The sequence below is a fragment of the Physeter macrocephalus genome, chromosome 11 (assembly GCF_002837175.3).
Source record: "Physeter macrocephalus isolate SW-GA chromosome 11, ASM283717v5, whole genome shotgun sequence".
NCBI classification, from domain to species: domain Eukaryota; kingdom Metazoa; phylum Chordata; class Mammalia; order Artiodactyla; family Physeteridae; genus Physeter; species Physeter macrocephalus.
This window is the reverse complement of record NC_041224.1, coordinates 132,821,642-132,840,947: the sequence shown is the minus strand read 5'-3', so window position 1 is coordinate 132,840,947 and position 19,306 is coordinate 132,821,642. Positions and strand designations below refer to the sequence as shown.

At 36.7% G+C, this 19,306-nt stretch overlaps 1 protein-coding gene across 1 annotated transcript in view; it reads right to left on the bottom strand.

Moving 5' to 3' along the window:
• The window catches only part of ATL1 (atlastin GTPase 1), a 74,731-nt gene that overhangs the window by 44,546 nt on the left and 10,879 nt on the right, over positions 1–19,306 (bottom strand). Inside the window, exon 2 of the mRNA XM_028495846.2 lies at positions 18,745–18,914. Coding sequence (XP_028351647.1) covers positions 18,745–18,778 — 34 coding nt within the window. The 5' untranslated portion in view covers positions 18,779–18,914. The remainder of the gene's footprint in view (positions 1–18,744; positions 18,915–19,306) is intronic.

Sequence of the window (19,306 nt, the reverse complement as noted above, 5' to 3'; positions counted from 1 at the left end):
AATGGCACAATAGATCAGATAGATCTAATTGATATTTATAGAACATTCCACCAAAAAATGGCAGAATACACTTTCTTCTCAAGTGCACACGGAACATTTTCCAAGGTAGATCACATCTTGGATCACAAATCAAGCTTCGGGAAATTTAAGAAAATTTAAATCGTATCAAACATCTTTCCTGACCACAACGCTGTGAGATTGGAAATCAATTACAGGAAAAAAACTGTAAAAACCACGAATACATGGAGGCTAAACAGTGTGCTACTAAATAACCAAGAGATCACTGAAGAAATCAAAGAAGAAGTAAAAAAAATACATAGAAACAAATGACAATGAAAACACGATGACCCAAAACCTATGGATTGCAGCAAAAGCAGTTCTAAGAAGGAAATTTATAGCAATTCAATCTCACCTCAAGAAACAAGAAAAATCTCAAATAAACAATCTAACCCTACACTTAAAACAACTAGAGAAAGAAAAACAAAGAAAACCCAAAGTCAGTAGAAGGAAAGAAATAGTAAATCAGAGCAGAAATAAATGAAATAGAAACGAAGAAAACAATAGCAAAGAACAATAAAACTGAAAGCTGGTTCTTTGAGAAGATAAACAAAATTGATAAACACTTAGCCAGACTCATCGAGAAAAAAAGAGACAGGACGCAAATCAATAAAATCAGAAATGAAAAAGGAGAAATCACAACTGACACTGCAGAAATACAAAGGATTATAAGAGACTACAAACAACTATATGCCAATAAAATGGACAACCACGAAGAAATGGCCAAATTCTTAGAAAGGTACAATTTTCCAAGACTGAACCAGGAAGAATTAGGAAATATAAACAGACCTATCACAAGTAATGAAATTGCTGTAATTAAAAATCTTCCAACAAACAGAAGTCCAGTACCAGATGGCTTCACAGGCGAATTCTATCAAACATTTAGAGGAGAGCTAACACCAATCCTTCTCAAACTCTTCCAAAATATAGCAGATGGACAAACACTCCCAAATTCATTCTAAGAAGCCACTATCACCCTAATACCAAAACCAGAAAAAGATATCACAAAAAAAGAAAATTATAGGGCTTCCCTGGTGGCGCAGTGGTTGACAGTCCACCTGCCAATGCAGGGGACATGGGTTCATGCCCCGGTCCGGGAAGATCCCACATGGCGCAGAGCGGCTAGGCCCGTGAGCCATGGCCGCTGAGCCTGCGCGTCCAGAGCCTGTGCTCTGCAACGGGAGAGGCCACAACAGTAAGAGGTCCGTGTAACGCAAAAAAACCCCCCAAAACCCCCCAAAAAACCAAACAAACAAAAAGAAAAAAACAACAACAAAAAGACCAATATCACTGGTGAACATAGATGCAAAAATCCTGAACAGAATACTAGCAAACAGAGTCCAACAGCACATTAAAGGATCATACACCATGATCAAGTGGGATTTATCCCAAGGATGCAAGGAATCTTCAATATACACAAATCAATCAACGTGATATACCATGTTAACAAATTAAGGAATAAAAACCATATGATCATCTCAATAGATGCAGAAAAAGGTTTTGACAAAATTCAACACCCATTTACGATAAAAACTCTCCAGAAAATGGGCATAGAGGGAACCTACCTCAACATAATAAAGGCCATATATGACAAACCAACAGCAAGCATCATACTCAACACTGAAAAACTGAAAGCATTTCCACTAGGATCAGGAACAACACAAGGATGTACACTCTTGCCACTCTTATTCAACATAGTTTTGGAAGTCCTATCCACAGCAATCAGAGAAGAAAAAGAAATAAAAGGAATACAAATAGGAAAAGAAGGAGTAAAGCTGTCACTGTTTGCAGATGACATGATACTATACATAGAGAATCCTAAAGATGCTACAAAAAAACTACTAGAGCTAATCAATGAATTTGGTAAAGTAGTAGGATACAAAATTAATGCACAGAAATCTCTTGCATTCCTATACACTAATGTCTACAGATTCAATGCAATCCCTATCAAACTACCAATGGCATTCTTCACAGAATTAGAACAAAACATCTTACAATTCATATGGAAACACAACAGACCCAGAATAGCCAAAGCAATCTTGAGAAAGAAAAACGGAGCTGGAGGAATCAGGCTCCCTGACTTCAAACTATACCACAAAGCTACAGTAATCAAGACAGTATGGTAGTGGCACAAAAACAGAAATATAGATCAATGGAACAGGATAGAAAGCCCAGAGATAAACCCACGCACATATGGGCACCTAATTTACGACACAGGAGGCAAGAACAAACAATGGAGAAAAGACAGCCACTTCAACAAGTGATGCTGGGAAAACTGGACAGCTACATGTAAAAGAATGAAATTAGAACACTCCCTAACACCATACACATAAATAAACTCCAAATGGATTAAAGACTTAAATGTAAGAGCAGACACTATAAAACTTTTAGAGGAAAACATAGGAAAAACACTCTTTGACATAAACCACAGCAAGATCTTTTTTGACCCAACTCCTAGAGTAACAGAAATAAAAACAAAAATAAACAAATGGGACTTAATTAAACTTAAAAGCTTCTGCACAGCAAAGGAAACCATAAACAAGATAAAAAGACAAGCCTCAGAATGGGAGAAAAAATTTGCAAATGAAACAACAAAGGATTAATCTCCAAAATATACAAACAGCTCATGGAGCTCAATATCAAAAAAAGAAACAATCCAGTTAAAAAATGGGCGGAAGACCTAAATAGACATTTCACCAAGGAATACATACAGATGGCCAAGAAGCACATGCAAAGATGCTCATCAGCACTAATTATTAGAGAAATGCAAATCAAAAGTATGATGAGGTATCACTTCACGCTGGTCCGAATGGCCTTTATGAAAAAAGCTAGAAACAATAAATGCTGGAAAGGGTGTGGTGAAAAGGGAACCCTCCTACACTGTTGCTGGGAATGTAAATTGATACAGCCACTATGGAAAACAGTATGGAGGTTCCTCAAAAAACTAAAAAGAGAACTACCATATGACCCAGCAATCCCACTACTAGGCATATACCCTGAGAAAACCGTAATTCAAAAAGAGACATGCACCAAAATGTTCACTGCAGCACTATTTACAATAGCCAGGACATGGAACCTACCTAAATGTCCATTGACAGATGAATGGATAAAGTAGATGTGGCACATGTATACAATGGAATATTACTCAGTCATAAAAAGAAATGAAATTGAGTTATTTGTAGTGAGGTGGATGGACATAGAGTCTGTCATACAGAGTGAAGTTAGAAAGAGAAAAACAAATACCGTATGCTAACGCTTATATATGGAATCAAAAAAAAAAGGTACTGATGAACCTAGTTGCAGGGCAGCAATAAAGACATTGGCATAGAGAATGGACTTGATGACATGGGGTGGGAGGGTGAAGCTGGGGCAAAGTGAGTGTAGCATCGACATATATACACTACTGGATATAAAATAGCTGACTGGTGGGAAGCAGCAACATAGCACAGGGAGATCAGCTCGGTGCTTTGCGATGACCTAGAGGGGTGGGATAGGGAGGGGGGGAGGGAGGCTCAAGAGGGAGGGTATATGGGGACACATGTATGCATACGGCTGATTTGCTTTGCTGTGCACCAGAGACTAACATGGTATTGTGAAACAATTATACTCCAAAAAGATCTATTAAAAGAAATATATATATATATACACTTGATTTACAGTTTTGTGTTGATTTCTGCTGTACAGCAAAGTGATTCAGTTATACATATATACCCATTCTTTTTTAAAATATCCTTTTCTATTATGGTTTATCACAGGATATTGACTATAGTTCTCTGTTCTATACCATAGGACCCTGTCGTGAAAATTTTTGATAAGTATGTCGGCTAAAAAAATATTCACAACCCCCCGAAAAAAAAGAATGTCTGCTCTTCAAAAAAATATTGTTAAGAAAATGAAAGGACAAGCCATAGACTTGGAGAAAGTACTTGCATATCATATATCTAATAAAGAACTTATATAAGGAATTCATAAAGAACTCTCAAAACTCAATAATAATGAAATAAATTACCCAATTATACAGAAATATACAAAACATTATTGAGAGAAGTATATATTGATACATGTTCTCAGATTAGAAGGCTCTCTGTTATAAATGTCAATGCTCTCCTGGATTCTTAATTTGGTTATAATACCAATCAAATTCTCAGCAATATTTCTAGTTGATTAACAAGTTTAATTCTTTCTTGTACAAATCCTTTTTATGAAGATTAACTAGCTCATGTGGAAAGGCTAAGAGACAAGAACACAAAGACCACCTTAAAGAAGAACAAAGTTGGGGGATTTACACCAACAGACACCAATAGATATTTTAAATCTACAATAATTAAGGCAAGGTGATTTTTTTTTTTTTTTTTTTTTGGTGGTATGCAGGCCTTCCTCTTTTGTGGCCTCTCCCGTTGCGGAGCACAGGCTCCGGACGTGCAGGCTCAGCGGCCATGGCTCACGGGCCCAGCCGCTCCGCGGCATGTGGGATCCTCCCAGACCGGGGCGCGAACCCAGTTCCCCTGCATCAGCAGCTGGACACGCAACCACTGCGCCACCAGGGAAGCCCAAGGCAGGGTGATATTGTCACAAGGATAGACAAGTAGACGAATAGAGAGGACGAGAGATTTCAGAAACAGACCCACATAGACACAAGCATCTGACTTACAACAATGTGCAACTGCAATAAATGAAGAAAGGATGATCTTCAATAAAGGATGTTAATTAAATTGGATATTCATATAGGGAAAAAGAAATGAACCATCATCCCTAGCTCTCACCATAAATAAAAATCAATTCCAAATAAACCTTAGATCCAAATGTGAAACAGGAAAAGCGGACAGAGGATACAAACAAGCAATTGACAAAAACCACAATATCAAATGGTTCCACACATAGGAAAAGATCTTCATTCTCATGCAAATAAAAAATGAAAAAATATATTGATACATTTTTTTATATATCAGATTTACAAAGATCAAAGATAATTCCTTTCATTAGTTGGAATGTAAATCTGTATCCTCAGACGCTGCAGAATTTAAATGGATTCAGCACCTTCAGGCAGCAATTTGGCAAATAATTATCAAAAATACAAATATACACACTCCTTGACCCAGCAATGCTATTTCAAAGAATTCATCCTGCAGACAGACTCATCCACATGCAAAAAACCAGAAGCAGTGTTAATGGCCATCAACAAGGGACTGATTAATAAACTATGGTTCATTCACCTATGAAATACAAGGTAGTTACAAAGAATAAGGAAGCTCGTTTGAAATAACTGCCAATATATATTATGAAAAAATAATACAAGGTATAAAACAGTATGTATTGTATAGTATAGTATCACTGGGGAAAAAAGTGTGTAGGAGAGTGTGTTTGGCATATTTGAGGAACAGCAAGGAGTATGGTATGGATGGAGCAGGTTGGGAAGATTATGAAGGGCTGGATCATGCAAAGCAAGACAGGCCAAATCTGAAAAGATTTTGGACAGAGTAGATATTGAGGGTGAGGGAAAGAGAAAAGGCATCAGTGGATGTTTGTATATGATTATCCTGTCCAACTCTACCTTTATATGGTAGGTGTGGATGAGACACATAACTTTGAACTTTTAGTTTAGATGTTCAAGGTCTTTGAAGAGCTACCAACAGGCTAAATGAACAGGAAGGAGATTATATATTAAGTGTGATATAAGTATGCTGTAAAATAAAACAAATATCTGAGTTGTGACTTTAAAACAATGAGATAGTTTACAGGAAAAAGTCTCATGACAACGTAAGCCAATTACCGTATTAAATATTCCTTTTTGGTAAGGAAACTTTTAAAAATACAGAAATATTTTGTTATTAATAGAATGAAAAATGGAATCGAATTAATCTGTGGAATATTCATAAATATATAATCATTAGTTTGCATTTCATCTAAAGTTAAGGAAGTCTTCCTATCCAAAACATATTGCTACCATCAATCTATACATATATTTATGGTAATCAATATTTACATATAAAACTATTTAGATAAGCTAAACCCAGATGTCTATCAACTGATAAATGGATCAACAAATGTGGTACACCCATACAACGAAATATTATTCAGCAATAAAAAATGCAGAACAAATACATGTTAAAATATGGATGTACCTTGAAAACGCAATGTTAAATGAAAGAAGCCAGTCACAAAGGACCACATACTGTATGATTTCATATAAATGGAATCATAGATTTGCCAGAATAGGCAAATCTATAGAGACAGAAAGTGAATTAGTGGTTGCCTAGGACTGGGGAGTGGAAGGGGATTAGGGGGTGACGGTTAAGAGGTACAAATTTTCTTTTGGGGGCTAATGAAATGTTCCAAAATTGTGGTGATAAGTTCACAGCCCTGAATACACTAAAAGCCATTGAATTATACACCTTTAAGTGGGTGAATTGTATGGTATATGAATTATATCTCAATAAAGCTGTTAAAAAAACTATTTAGAAAAACTTCAGTTTCTGTAAAAAACGTCAAATTTGAAAACACAGACTGAAAATATCTGGAGAGCAGAGATTGTCTTACTCATGTTTCCATTTCTTAAAAACTTGTAACAGAAACTTACACAGCAGACACTCAATAAATATTTATATGAATTTAACAGAAAATAACTGAAACGTATTAGAATATACAGGATAATCAAGAACAAATATTTTGAGCTTGATTCATTATTCATAACTATATTTTATCGAAGCAATAAATATTATTCTTGCTCTAAAAGAATCCAAAAGTCCATTGGAATGCATGCCAAATCTCTTTAGCACCAGATTTCTACCTTCTTAAATATGTTTTGCTTAAACTAAACTTAGTTTCAATTCCTGGAGCACTATGTAAATGTTTAAAAAGCAGGAAACAGGTCAGAAGCAAATCAGATGGGAATTAGCATTTTACTATGGATAATACAAATGTATAGCTTACAAGGAGAGAACCAAAAAATATATATTGTTTAGCCTTTTTACATACTAAATCTTATATTCAGTAAAGGGATTTTAGGGACTTTTCCATTCTATGTGGTGTTTTAAATCACTGGAAGCTGGCCACTCAGCTACCGAATTAAGATACGTTGAAAGGGAATCTTCAAAAACTTATAGATGGAGAATAATCATTTTAATATACTGGAAATGCTGTGGGTGTGTATTTCTAATTTTAATTGTAAACTCTGTAAAAATAAAATCTATACTTCATGTCTCCAGCAAAAATTAAACCTCACAAGATGACTAACTCTGAGTATGTTGAAGCCTTTATAGAGAAAAAGACATAGCACCTAGGAAACCGTCTCTTGGCAACTGAAATTAAAAGGAAATATTACTTCTTCTTAAACTATTATGTCTCTTTCTAACAGTAGAATTAGAAGAATGACAGAGAAAACATTTGAATGAGCACCTGAGAATGACTTCCAAAAACACAGCAAAAGGGAGTGTACACAGAAAGGGACAAATACAGTTGAGGAAACAAAAACAAAAGGTTAACTCATGAAACAAATTTTAAGAATGTTTCAGCAAGAGTAGAGATAGAAGTTACAATGAGATGATTACACATAACAGACCACAAAACACTACCATGCAGACTCTCAGATTGTTCTGCTGTTAACAACACCTTTGAGGAGGAGGGTTAAAAGGAATAATGCAGGTCCTGCAACTTCAGAGCCTTGGAAGAAACAAGTAAATCATTTGGCAGGCTGTTTATTTATACTGAATCCAAAAGCATTCCATAAATGGTTAAATGATGCCTCTAGAAGAACAATGTCATCATGATTAGGGCACTGTGTGTATATATATATATAAAATATACATACACATATATTTCATATGTTCAAGTATATACATGAAAAGACTTCAATAGAAAGATAAGTAACTGATAAGAAGAAATACTAATGGTTAATAGACACGGGGAAAAGTTAGGTCTTCTCAGTAAGTAAAGAAATAATGCTAATTAAAAGGAGATAAACTTTTTAGGTTTTATAACTTGCAAAGGTTAAAAAATATATACACTCAGAGTTGGAAACATTAAAAAACACTAAAAAATATACATACCCTTTAATGAAACAATTCAATTTCTAGGAATTTACCCTAAGGAAACTATCAGGATTGTGCATATGTATTTATCTACATAAAGGTTCATTACAGCATTATTTATATAACAAAAAATTGGAAACAATCTAAATCCCTAACTCTAGGGTACTGTAAATAAATTATGTCACAGTTATACTATGCAAAATATGGAGCCATTTGAAAGCATGTTATAGAAAAATACCTAATCATGAGAAAATATGTTCACATATTTTAAGGAAAAAAAAGCAGATGGGAAGTGTAATCCCCATTAAGGAAAAGAAATCCTCATGCAGTTACAGTATTTGTTTTCTAAGGAACTGTCTCATCCTTTAATCATCTCTGAGTCAGCTATTTTGAAAATGGGTGGCTACTCTTTCTGCTGAATATTGTCTGTGTCATGCTCAGTTCTATCTCCACCATTCTCAGCTCTTCTTTTTTTTTTTTAAATTTAGCCATTGTCTCTATTTTTAAAAATTATTTAATATTTATTTATTTATTTTGGCTGCATTGGGTCTTTGTTGCTGTGTGCGGGCTTTCTCTGGTTGTGGTGTGGGGGGCGGCTACTCTTCGTTTTGGTGTGCAGGCTTCTCATTTCAGTGGCTTCTCTTGTTGCGGAGCACAGGCCCTAGAGCGCGCAGGCTTCAGTAGTTGCCGCACGTGGGCTCAGTAGTTGTGGCATGCAGGCTCAGTAGCTGTGGTACATGGGCTTAGTTGCTCTGCGGCATGTGGCATCTTCCTGGACCAGGGGTCAAACCCGTGTCCCCTGCACTGGCAGGTGGATTCGTAACCACTGTGCCACCAGGGAAGTCCCTAACATTGTGTTTTTGAGTTACAGTTTTGAGATTCATCCATGTTGATGCATATAAATGTAATTTGTTTATTTCCACTGCTGTATAGTGTTCCACTGAGGTGGATTCGTAACCACTGTGCCACCAGGGAAGTCCCTCTAAGCTCTTCTTTACATTGCAGAGACTGGAAGTGTGGAAACTACAGTACTACAATTCTTACAATCCCTTCTTAGCAGGGTTCTGGTTTAGATTTTGCCCATGAAAGGCACTCATGACGTTTGGAGGCAAGAGTGAAGATGAAACCTTTACTGCCTTCTAACAGAGTGGACAGATATGTGAGCACCTATGAGGCTTGCAGCACATGCCAAAAGGAACAGAACTGCAACAATTCACAGACAGTAGCCAACATTTTGAAGGTACTTTCAAGAAGTATGTGCCTGGACCTTTGGAGTGGGAAGAGAGTGTAAGAATATGTGGTCCCATGTGAATGCTTATCAAGGGGCATTTACTGTAGAGGAAGCTCACAAAAATCAGATGGACAAGGTGACTGACTCTTTTTGTGAACGTCAGTCAGCCTCCTACTCCAGCCACTGCTGCTCAGTAGGCCCATAGACTAAAACAGCAAATGACATATGAAGCATCTATATTAGTATCAGACAAAATAGACTTTGGGGCAAAAAGCAATACTCAGGAGAAAGAGGTTCACTACATAAAAATAAAAGGCTCAGTTCATCAGGAAGATGTAACAAGTCCACATTTGTGTGCACCTAACAACTTAGCTCAACGTCCATAAACAAAGCTTAAGGGAATATTAAGAGAAAATTGGCAAACCCACTGTCATGTTTTAAAACATCTCGCAGAATTTTAAAGTATCTATCAGATATCAGTATCTGGTAGAGCAAACAGTCCAGAAATCAGTAAGAGTTTGAAAGATATGAACAATACATTTAATAAGCTTGAGCTAACGAACATATATAGTACACTGCATCAAAAATTAGTAAACAAAAAGTGCTTTTCAAACCTACATGGAATATGTATAAAAATTAAACACGTAGTAGGACATAAAACAAGTTTCAACAAAGTTCACACCAGGTATTCTATAAACCTGAACTGTCCAATACTGCAGCCACTAGCCACATGTGGCTGTTCAAATTAATTAAAATTAAATAAAATTAAGTGTTTGGTCCTCATTCTCACTGGCCATACTTCAAATGCCCAAAAGACACATGGCTAGAGGCTCACATATTGGACAGTATAGATACAGAACATTTCTATCAGCATAGAAAATGGTGCTACTGTACAACATATTCTCTGACTAGAATAAAATTAAGTATGAAATCAATATCAACAAAAATATAATTTAGAAATCCATACTTTCTGTATATTCACAGGTAAAGAAAGAAATCATTGTGGACATTTAAAATACTTCAAACGGATTGAGATTGAATCTACTGCATATCAACACATATAGGATACAGCAAAATTGATATTTAGAGAAAACTTATAGCCCCAAATGCATATATTAGAAAAAGAAGGCAAGCTCAAAATAAATGAGCTCAGTATCCAACTTTTTTTTCTAAGTTAAAGAGAATATAGAATGAAACCAAAGAAAGTACAAGAAGGAAATGACAGAGATGCACAGAAATTAGGTAAATATAAAAGAAAAAAAGGAGAGATTAACAATAAAAGATATAATAAGGAGGATACAGATAAAATTAAGCAGAGAAAATAATAGAAAATTAAGAACAATCTCATGCCAAGTTGACAAAATGGACCGATTCCAAGAAAAATATAAATTACTAAATCTGACTCAAGAAGAAATAAAAAGCTTTAATTGTTCTATAACCAATACAGAAGTTGAATCAATAGTTCAAAATCTTACTAAAAGAAGACAGGAGGGCCAGATGGTTTAATAGACTAGTTTTCCCACACTGGATCATTCTAATCACATATAAACACTTCTAGAGAATCAAAAAGAAAAGAAAAAAAATTTCCTCCCACTCATTTTATAAAGTTAATATAACCTTGACACCAAAGTCAGAAAAGGAAAGTATAAAAAAAGAAAATTAGTTGTAAACATGCTTGGAAATATCTTTAAAAGATTAGCAAATCCAGCAATGTATTTTAAAAGGTAATACAGTATGTCTAGCCTGGGTTTATTCCAGGAATGCAAGATCACTTCAACAAAGAAGATCTTTTAATATAATTAAACACATTAAAAAATTAAAGAATAAAAGCCATATGATTATTTCAATCATTACAGAAAAAGCAGTCATTATAATTCAATATGTAGTGATGATTTTTAAAAAAATATTACTTAGGAATAAAGGAGAACACTCTTAATCTGATTAAGACAGGAAAAAGACATAAAAGACAAAGATTAAAAGGAATGAACAAAGCAATAATTACTGAAGATGATAGGTTTCTTTATGTAGAAAACCCTAAAAAATCAAAAGGCAATTTAGCTCAATTAATAAGACAGTTTAATAAGGTTCCTAGATATAAGATAAATATGTAAAAGCCGATTGCATTTATATACTATTAATAGCCAAATATACATATATATACATATATATACATATACAGTTGATACTTGAACAACACAGGTTTGAATTGCACAGGTCCACTTACACGTGGATTTTTTTCAATAAATACACAGTTGGCCCTCCATACTAGCAGGTTCTGCATCAGTGGATTCAACCAACTGTGAATCATACACTATGCTTACAATTCGTGGTTGGCTGACTCTGCCTAAGCAGAACCCACAAATACGAAGGGTAGACTATAGGACTTGAGCATCTGTGGGTTTTGGCATCTGCAGAAGGTCCTGGAACCAATCCCCCACAGATACTGAGGGATGATTGTAATAGGGGAAAAAAATCATAACAACAAAACATGTAAGGAACATAAGAGCAAAACTAACAAATGATAAGCAGGTCATTCAAAGAGAGTTTTTAAACTACTGCAAGACATCAAGAAACAAAAGCTAAATAAATGAAGGAATATGCCATGTACATGGATAGGAATATTTAATATAGTAAAAATCTTGATTCTATCAAACTAATCTACAAGTTGGATGCAATTTTAATTTTAAAAATCCCAACTGGGCTTTCCATAGACCTTGAAAGCCAAAAGCCAAGAATAAAGAACAAAAAAAGCTATAAGGCATATAGAAAATAAATAGCAAAATGACAGAAGTAAATCCCTCCTTGTCAGTAAGTTACATTAATGTAAATGGATTAAGCTCTCCAATCAAAAGACAGAGACTGGTATAATGAATTTAAAAAAATATGATCTAGCTACATGCTGTCTACAAGAGATTCACTTTGGATCCAAAGACACAAATAGGTTGAAAGTGAAAGGATGGAAAAAGATATTCCAATTCTAATGGTAAGCAAAGGAGACCAGGAGTGGTTATATTAATATGCGGACAAAATAGACTTTAACTCAAAAAGTTGAAACAAAGAGGGACATTATATATTAATAAAGGTTCAATGCATCAAGAAGATATAACAATTATAAACATTTATACATTTAATAACAGGCCATCAAAATATGTGAAGTGTTAAGTTGGACACTTCAATACCCCACACTCATAATGGATAGAACAATCAAACAGAAGATAGGCAAGGAAATAGAGAATCTGAACAACACAGTAAATCAACTAGGTCTAACAGACTTATATAGAACATTCTACCCAACAACAGAATACACATTCTTCTCAAGTATATATAGGACATTCTCTAGGATAGATCATATGCTAGACCACAAGATCATATGCTAGACCACAAATTAAGTCTCAGTGGATTTTTAAAAGATAGATATCATATAAAAAATATCTTCTCTAGCCCACAGTGGAATGAAGTTAGAGATGAGTAACAGAAGTAAAACTGGAAAATTCACAAATCTGTGGAAATTAAGCAGCACACTAATAAACATCCAATGAATCACAGAAGAAATAAACAAGAGAAATTAGGAAATGAAATGCAAATAAAAACTACCATGAGATACCACCTCACACCTATCAGGATAGCTACTATTCAAAAAAACAGAAAAGGACAAGCGCTGGTGAGGATGTAGAGGAATTACAACCCTTGTGCACTATTAATGGGAAAGTAAAATGGTACAGCCACTGTGGAATACAGTATGACAGTTCCTCAAAAAATTAAAACTATAACTACTATATGATTCAGCAGGTCTACTTCTAGGTATAGACCCAAAGAACTGAAAGCAGGTCTCAAAGAGATGTATTTGAACACCCATGTTCATAATAGCGTTATTTACAGATGCCAAAATGTGGAAGCAACATAAGTGTTTATTGACGGATGGATAAGCAAAATGTGGTATATACAGTCCATGAAATGTTACTCAGTTTTAAAAAGGAAGAAAATTCTGACATATGCTACAACATGGATAAAACTTAAGGACGCTATGCTAAGTGAAATAAGCCAGTCATAAAAAGACAAATACTTGATTCCACTTATATGAGATACTTAGAGTAGTCAGTATCACAGGCAGAAAGCAGAATGATGGCTGCCAGGGGCTGGGGGAAGAGGGAATGGGGAGTTAGTGTTTAATGGGTACAGATGCTTTGCAAGATGAAAAGAATTCTGGAGATGGACGGCAGTGGTGGTTGTACAACAACATGATGCACTTAGCACTACTGAGCTGCACACTTAAAAATGGTTAAGATGGTAAATTTTATGTTATGTGTATTTTACCACAATTTTTAAAAAATGAAAAAAAAGAGACATGCAAATTTTAAAACCAAATATTATAGGAGAAAATTTTATTACTTTGAGGTAGAGGAAGATTTCTTAAAATACAAAGAGCACAAACCATAAAGGAAAATATTAAATTGACTATTTTTAAATATAAAATTTCTGTTTACTAAAATATACCATCACGAGAGCAAAGTCACATCACAAAGTAGCAAAGGACAAATAACCTGACAAAAGATCAGCAAAGGGCAAATAGGCAGAGTAGGAAATAGTAATGGTTAATAAATGGATGAAAATATACTCACACCTCATTGGTAATCAGTAAAACACAGATTTAAACCATGGTGAGATATCATTTCACATCTATTATAATACCAAGTGTGGGTATTATAAGTAAACAAAATACTTTGTGGAAAAATGTATACGCTAGATTCCATTTATTTTAGGTTCTTAAAAATGTAAAACTAAATAATATATAATTTAGTGATATGTTAAATATATACACACATACATATATATAATATATATATATATAATAAATATATAAAATGATGAGGAAATGAGAAACAACCAAATTTATGAAAGTATTTATAAGGAGATGTTGCCATAAAGGAGGGGCACACAAGCAATGTCAAAATATTGATAAAGTTCTATTTTTTCAGCTGGGGAGGGGAGATACAGGTGCTCATTATTATACTTTTTAAAACTGAACATCTATGTTTTTTTTTTGTCTATACATTTTTATAGAATAATTTTTATGTAAAAGAAGAGCCTCCAAATTTAAAAATATGCAACTATTTTTTACGACCAAAGTTTCTCACAGTAAATCATTTTCCTGATGATCACAGGTTACACTTACAGTCTAGTCACTGGTTTCTAAAGATAATAAAGGCTACAGAGTTCGAAATGGAGGAAAGATATAACCCAAGAGCCATCAAGACAAGGTAAACAGATATAAAGTATAAAAAATATATATATAAAATAAATATATGAAAAAATATGTAGGGAAGGCAAATTAAATTAGAATAATGTGGAGGGAAGTGTCTGTAGGGGAAGTACATGTATGACCCAATAGAAATTTTATTTTGTTTCAGGAGGAACAGATACATAGAAAATGAGGCAAGTACAAAGGGAAGAAGGGTCTCATTTCAAGGAAAACAGAATACAGCCAATTGGAAAAGAAAGATCAGGAGATAACTATAATCAAGATTGTTTTTAACCTTTCCTCAAAAAACAAAAACAGAAACCTAAAAATTAATTTTCAACAAATGCCTTTTCAACAAATAGACATTTCCTACACTTACTGTGAAGCTAAGAGTTTTTTTAAAGGGGCAGGAAAAGCTGACACTTTAGTGCAAATATTCTTCTTCTAAAGCAATATTGCACCGACAGTTTCTGTTACATTGCAGAAAACTCAAATTTCCAGGTGGCATCCCAAGTTTTTAAGCAACTGTGATTAACAAAAACAAATAAGTAAAAACAGGTACACTTCTGTTTTGTTTCTGGGAGTACTTAAACTCTAAGCCCAACACTGAAAGACTGCTTTCTGGGCTACTGTTTCTGATATTAATCTGTCTCCTTTGTTTTCCATACTAGCATATTCTTTGCCCTCTTTTCTAGTCCAAAGCGATCAAGTTTATAGAGCATTGATTTCTTATACGAGCTTAAGCTTAGACAGGCTTGTTGTGGCACTTATTGGATTCTATTTTAATTCCTTGTCCTCATCACATGGACCAGGTAAACAAACAACCCTAAATTTAAATCCTAGGTCTATAACATAAATGATCAAACCTCTGGGAAGTTATACTCTCTGAGTATCAGATTCCTTATATATTAAAATAAGGATAATAATGCCTACTTTTTAAGAATTGACTTTTAAATGCTTAAATTTATTCAAATTTCTAGTTCAGTGTAGATTCAGGTACAGGTGGTGGGATTCTCAGTTTTGGAAACACAGATTTGCTTCCCAGTTGTATGTATGGGTATGATCCTCAAACACCACCCAACTCTGGGTGTCAGCAGAGATGCTTTTGTTTTCTAGCTTCCATGGCCCCTGTAGAACCTAACAGCTCTCTGACCACTCATAAAAATAACATCAGTTATTGGTCCTATAGGGCCCTTACCTGAACTTTATTTAGGTCCCCCTTACAAATTTTGCAAGTATCTCTCTTGCACTTTTCTTGGAAATCCTATATTTTCCAATTCTGGATAGTTTAGCTTTCCCCTCTGCCCTTTGATTTCTAACTCGTCTGAAAAATATGTATTTAGCTAGATGATAAGGTCAATTTACTGTCTTCCTTTCTAAGCTATCACCTGAGTTTTTTTCTCATCAGAGACCTCTGCCTTCTATGAGGGCCTGTTTTCTCTATTAACCTCACACCAGGACCCATTAAACATAAAAACATTCCATAGCATTATGTTATAGAAAATAAATTAGAAGACAACTCTAGGTTCTAATCTCAGTCCTTTAACTTACTAAATACTATGTGACTTTTACCAAGTTATTTAACCTACCTGAGACTTAGTTTTTTCATCTGTAAACAGGGAATATGTCTTGACAACTTAGGAGGCTAAAGATCACATACAATAATGCAGATGAATGTGTCTTGAAAACTATAGTTCTAAACAATGCGGAAAGTATTATCCATTCAACAAAATACTGGTGATGGCAAAAGAATCAAGTCAAACTGCCAGAGTTGGAGTCCTAGCTCTATTATTTACCTTTTAATATGTAAAATGAGGGTTCTAATACCCACTTCATATGATATTAGCTCAGTGATGTTAGTTATTATTGTTATTATTAAATGCCTATTACATGTTAGGCATTGTACTAGATGCTGGTAATAAAATGGAATCAAGACAGACATGGCTAACATCTTTGCCAAAAACTTCTACTATGTGCTACTCCATATGCTACATTTTCTAAGTCATTTATGTCATATACGCTTTACAGTAAAGAAAAATCTGAGTAGTAAAGCATTTCCATAGAGCATCAAGATAAGACCCCACAATTCCACTATTTCTTTTCTGTGAAATTTCCAGTGAACACATAATAACTGTGGTTATTTCTTTTCTTAATTCATCACTTGACTCAAAACTCTTTTCATGACTTCTGGGTAAACTGCCTAGAATACGTTTCTATCAAATGTAAATAAGACAGTGTTTCTGAAGGTAACATCCAAAGATGATCTGCTTCTCAATCACCTAAAATGCTAATAAAAGGCAGATTCCTAGACCTTATTTCAGATGTATTGATGCAAAAGCTCTGGCTGGAAGATGTGGGAATCTGCATTTCTAATAAGTTCCCAGTGTGATTCTTATGCAAATCCCATTTGAGAACCACATTCTCAAGAAAGAAAAAAACCTCCACTACATAAGAAATTTGTAACCAAAGGCAATACTGAAAAATAATGATCCAAAGCTTCGTGAAGGAGAAAAATTTAAATCGTCAGAATAAATTTTCACATGGCCTGTCTCTTAACAGGGTTGAATCAACGGTGCACAGAGATTAAGACCAAAATTGACTTGAACATACACACCTTAACTGTGACTGTTCAAGAAACTCCTATTCTGGAGGCCAAGGGAAAGGATGGAAAGGGGACACTCTGAAAAAGTTTACCCATATTTCAGAAGAAGCAAACAAAACGGTGTTATTGCAGTAGTCACGCCTACTAAAATTGGGATTTGGTGATATCAGAAAATGGAACCGATTTCTCTTGAACTCAGACAACTAAAGACAGACCTCCCTGCTCCAACTCCCCACATCTACCATAAACCTTGGATAATCTCTCAAATGTAGACTTTGCCTACTTGGGAGTTAAGCTGGTTCTGTGACCAATCAGAGGCAAGGAAAAATATGATCTCTTGATAGAAGATAATCAATTTTCATAAAAGATAACCAAAATAACTAATTAAAATTTATACCTCTCAATCTGATGGACAGTTATAGAAGAGATCTCACTGAGACACGGAAGAGAGTCAATCAAGGAGCTCTGAACTCCTAGTGCTTGTAAACTTTCCAAATAACAATTCAAAGCTAATGAACAAACTATTCTCTGCCCACTAAGCCACACTGGTCTGAGATCAGCTCTGGTGCAGATAACAAAATGCCCTAAGATGGCAGTGGGTTCACTGTGGCTGGAAGAAGTCGGGAGCCCAAAGAGGAAAAAGACGCCCAACCTGCCCACACTAACCGTCCGTCCGCACCCAGTCTGGAGCAGCAGAGCGGGCGGGGCTGCGATTTCTCCTGCATCACTGCGCTCTCTCTTCTCCGCCTGCGTGAGCGCCGCCCTCCCACTCGCGGCGTGAACCCACTGGGCCTAGCCTCTCCTTCCCCCTCCCCTCGGCCTGATGCTGAATCATGAGCCCTGCATCTCCAAAAGGTAAAATCTGAGAACAATGCCACCCTTAGGGCTGGCCTGAATGGGGTACCAAGTCGGGGTGGGGCGGAAGGCTGGAAACCACAACTTTGCTCCCCTTCTTCCCAAATTCCCCACCCAACCCCCAGATGAAAATGAGTACTGCAGCCTTAGGGGATTCCCAAGCGGCACCCCTTCTCAGGCGTCGCTCGGGTTGGCAACGGTCAGACCTGGGCCCGGCGCGCTCCGCCTCATTGTTCCAACGCTGCCTACCAGCCCGCCCGCCAGCCAGGAGTCCGAGCCCTGCAAGGCCGGGGAGCTCGCAGCTCGTGGGGAAGGGGTGGGCGATCTCCGCCCCTCTCCTGTAACCACCGCCCCCTGCCCACCACCCTCGCCCTTCCTGCCCACCTCCTTTCGCTAAATAGGAACCAGCGAGTCCCCCGGAGGCGACCGGGTGGGTGCTGTCCAAATGCTGGGAGGAGGAGGGCTGGGGTGGGGTGGGGAGGGTGGGGAGAAGCGGGAGCCTCCGGCCTGCGCTTGGCTGCAGCCTTCGCCCCTTCACCCCACAGCCAGATGCCGGTTCCACGGGTCCCGCTCGGCCACCGTTCCTCCCGCCCGACAGGGAGCCGCTCGGCGGTGGCCATCTCCCAGCCCTGGATGCTGGCGCCGAGCAGCCCTTGGCCCTCCTCGTCTCCAGAAGCAGAAGGCGGAGGGCCCGTCCCCGTGCAGGCTGCAGAAGTCACCATACGCTACTCACCCCAACTGTTTCTGTCCCTGCGGTTCTTGGCCATGGTGGTCCGGGGACTGGTGGCGGTGGGGCGCTGTCACGGCGCTCGCTCTTCTCCCGGCCGCAGGTTGCTGGCGGTGGGAGGCTCTGTGCCCGCGCTGGGCGCAGTTCGCTCAGACTCTGAGGATGTTGCTGTGGCGCTGGTGGGAAGGAGTGGGGAGGAGAAGGGAGGAGAAAGGGATGAACCAAGCTCAGCATCACAAGCCCAAGTTCACACAAATACCAGCGTCACACCCTCCCTACCTCAGCCCACCCCCAGAGCCTGAAGAGAGTGACAGACAATGTACTGCAACATTTTCGATGGAAAAAACATACAAATAAACAGCACCCCCTTACACACTCTCAAAGAATTTAACAGCATTATACGGTCAGAAATAACACAAACCAATATATTGCATGATTCTGTATGTTCAAATAACTGTTTCCTAGACCAGTTACATATTAGTAGAAACATGCTGGCAAATTTATATAGCCAAATAAATTTTTTTTTTCTTTTTTTTTTTTTTTTTTTTTTTGCGGTACGCGGGCCTCT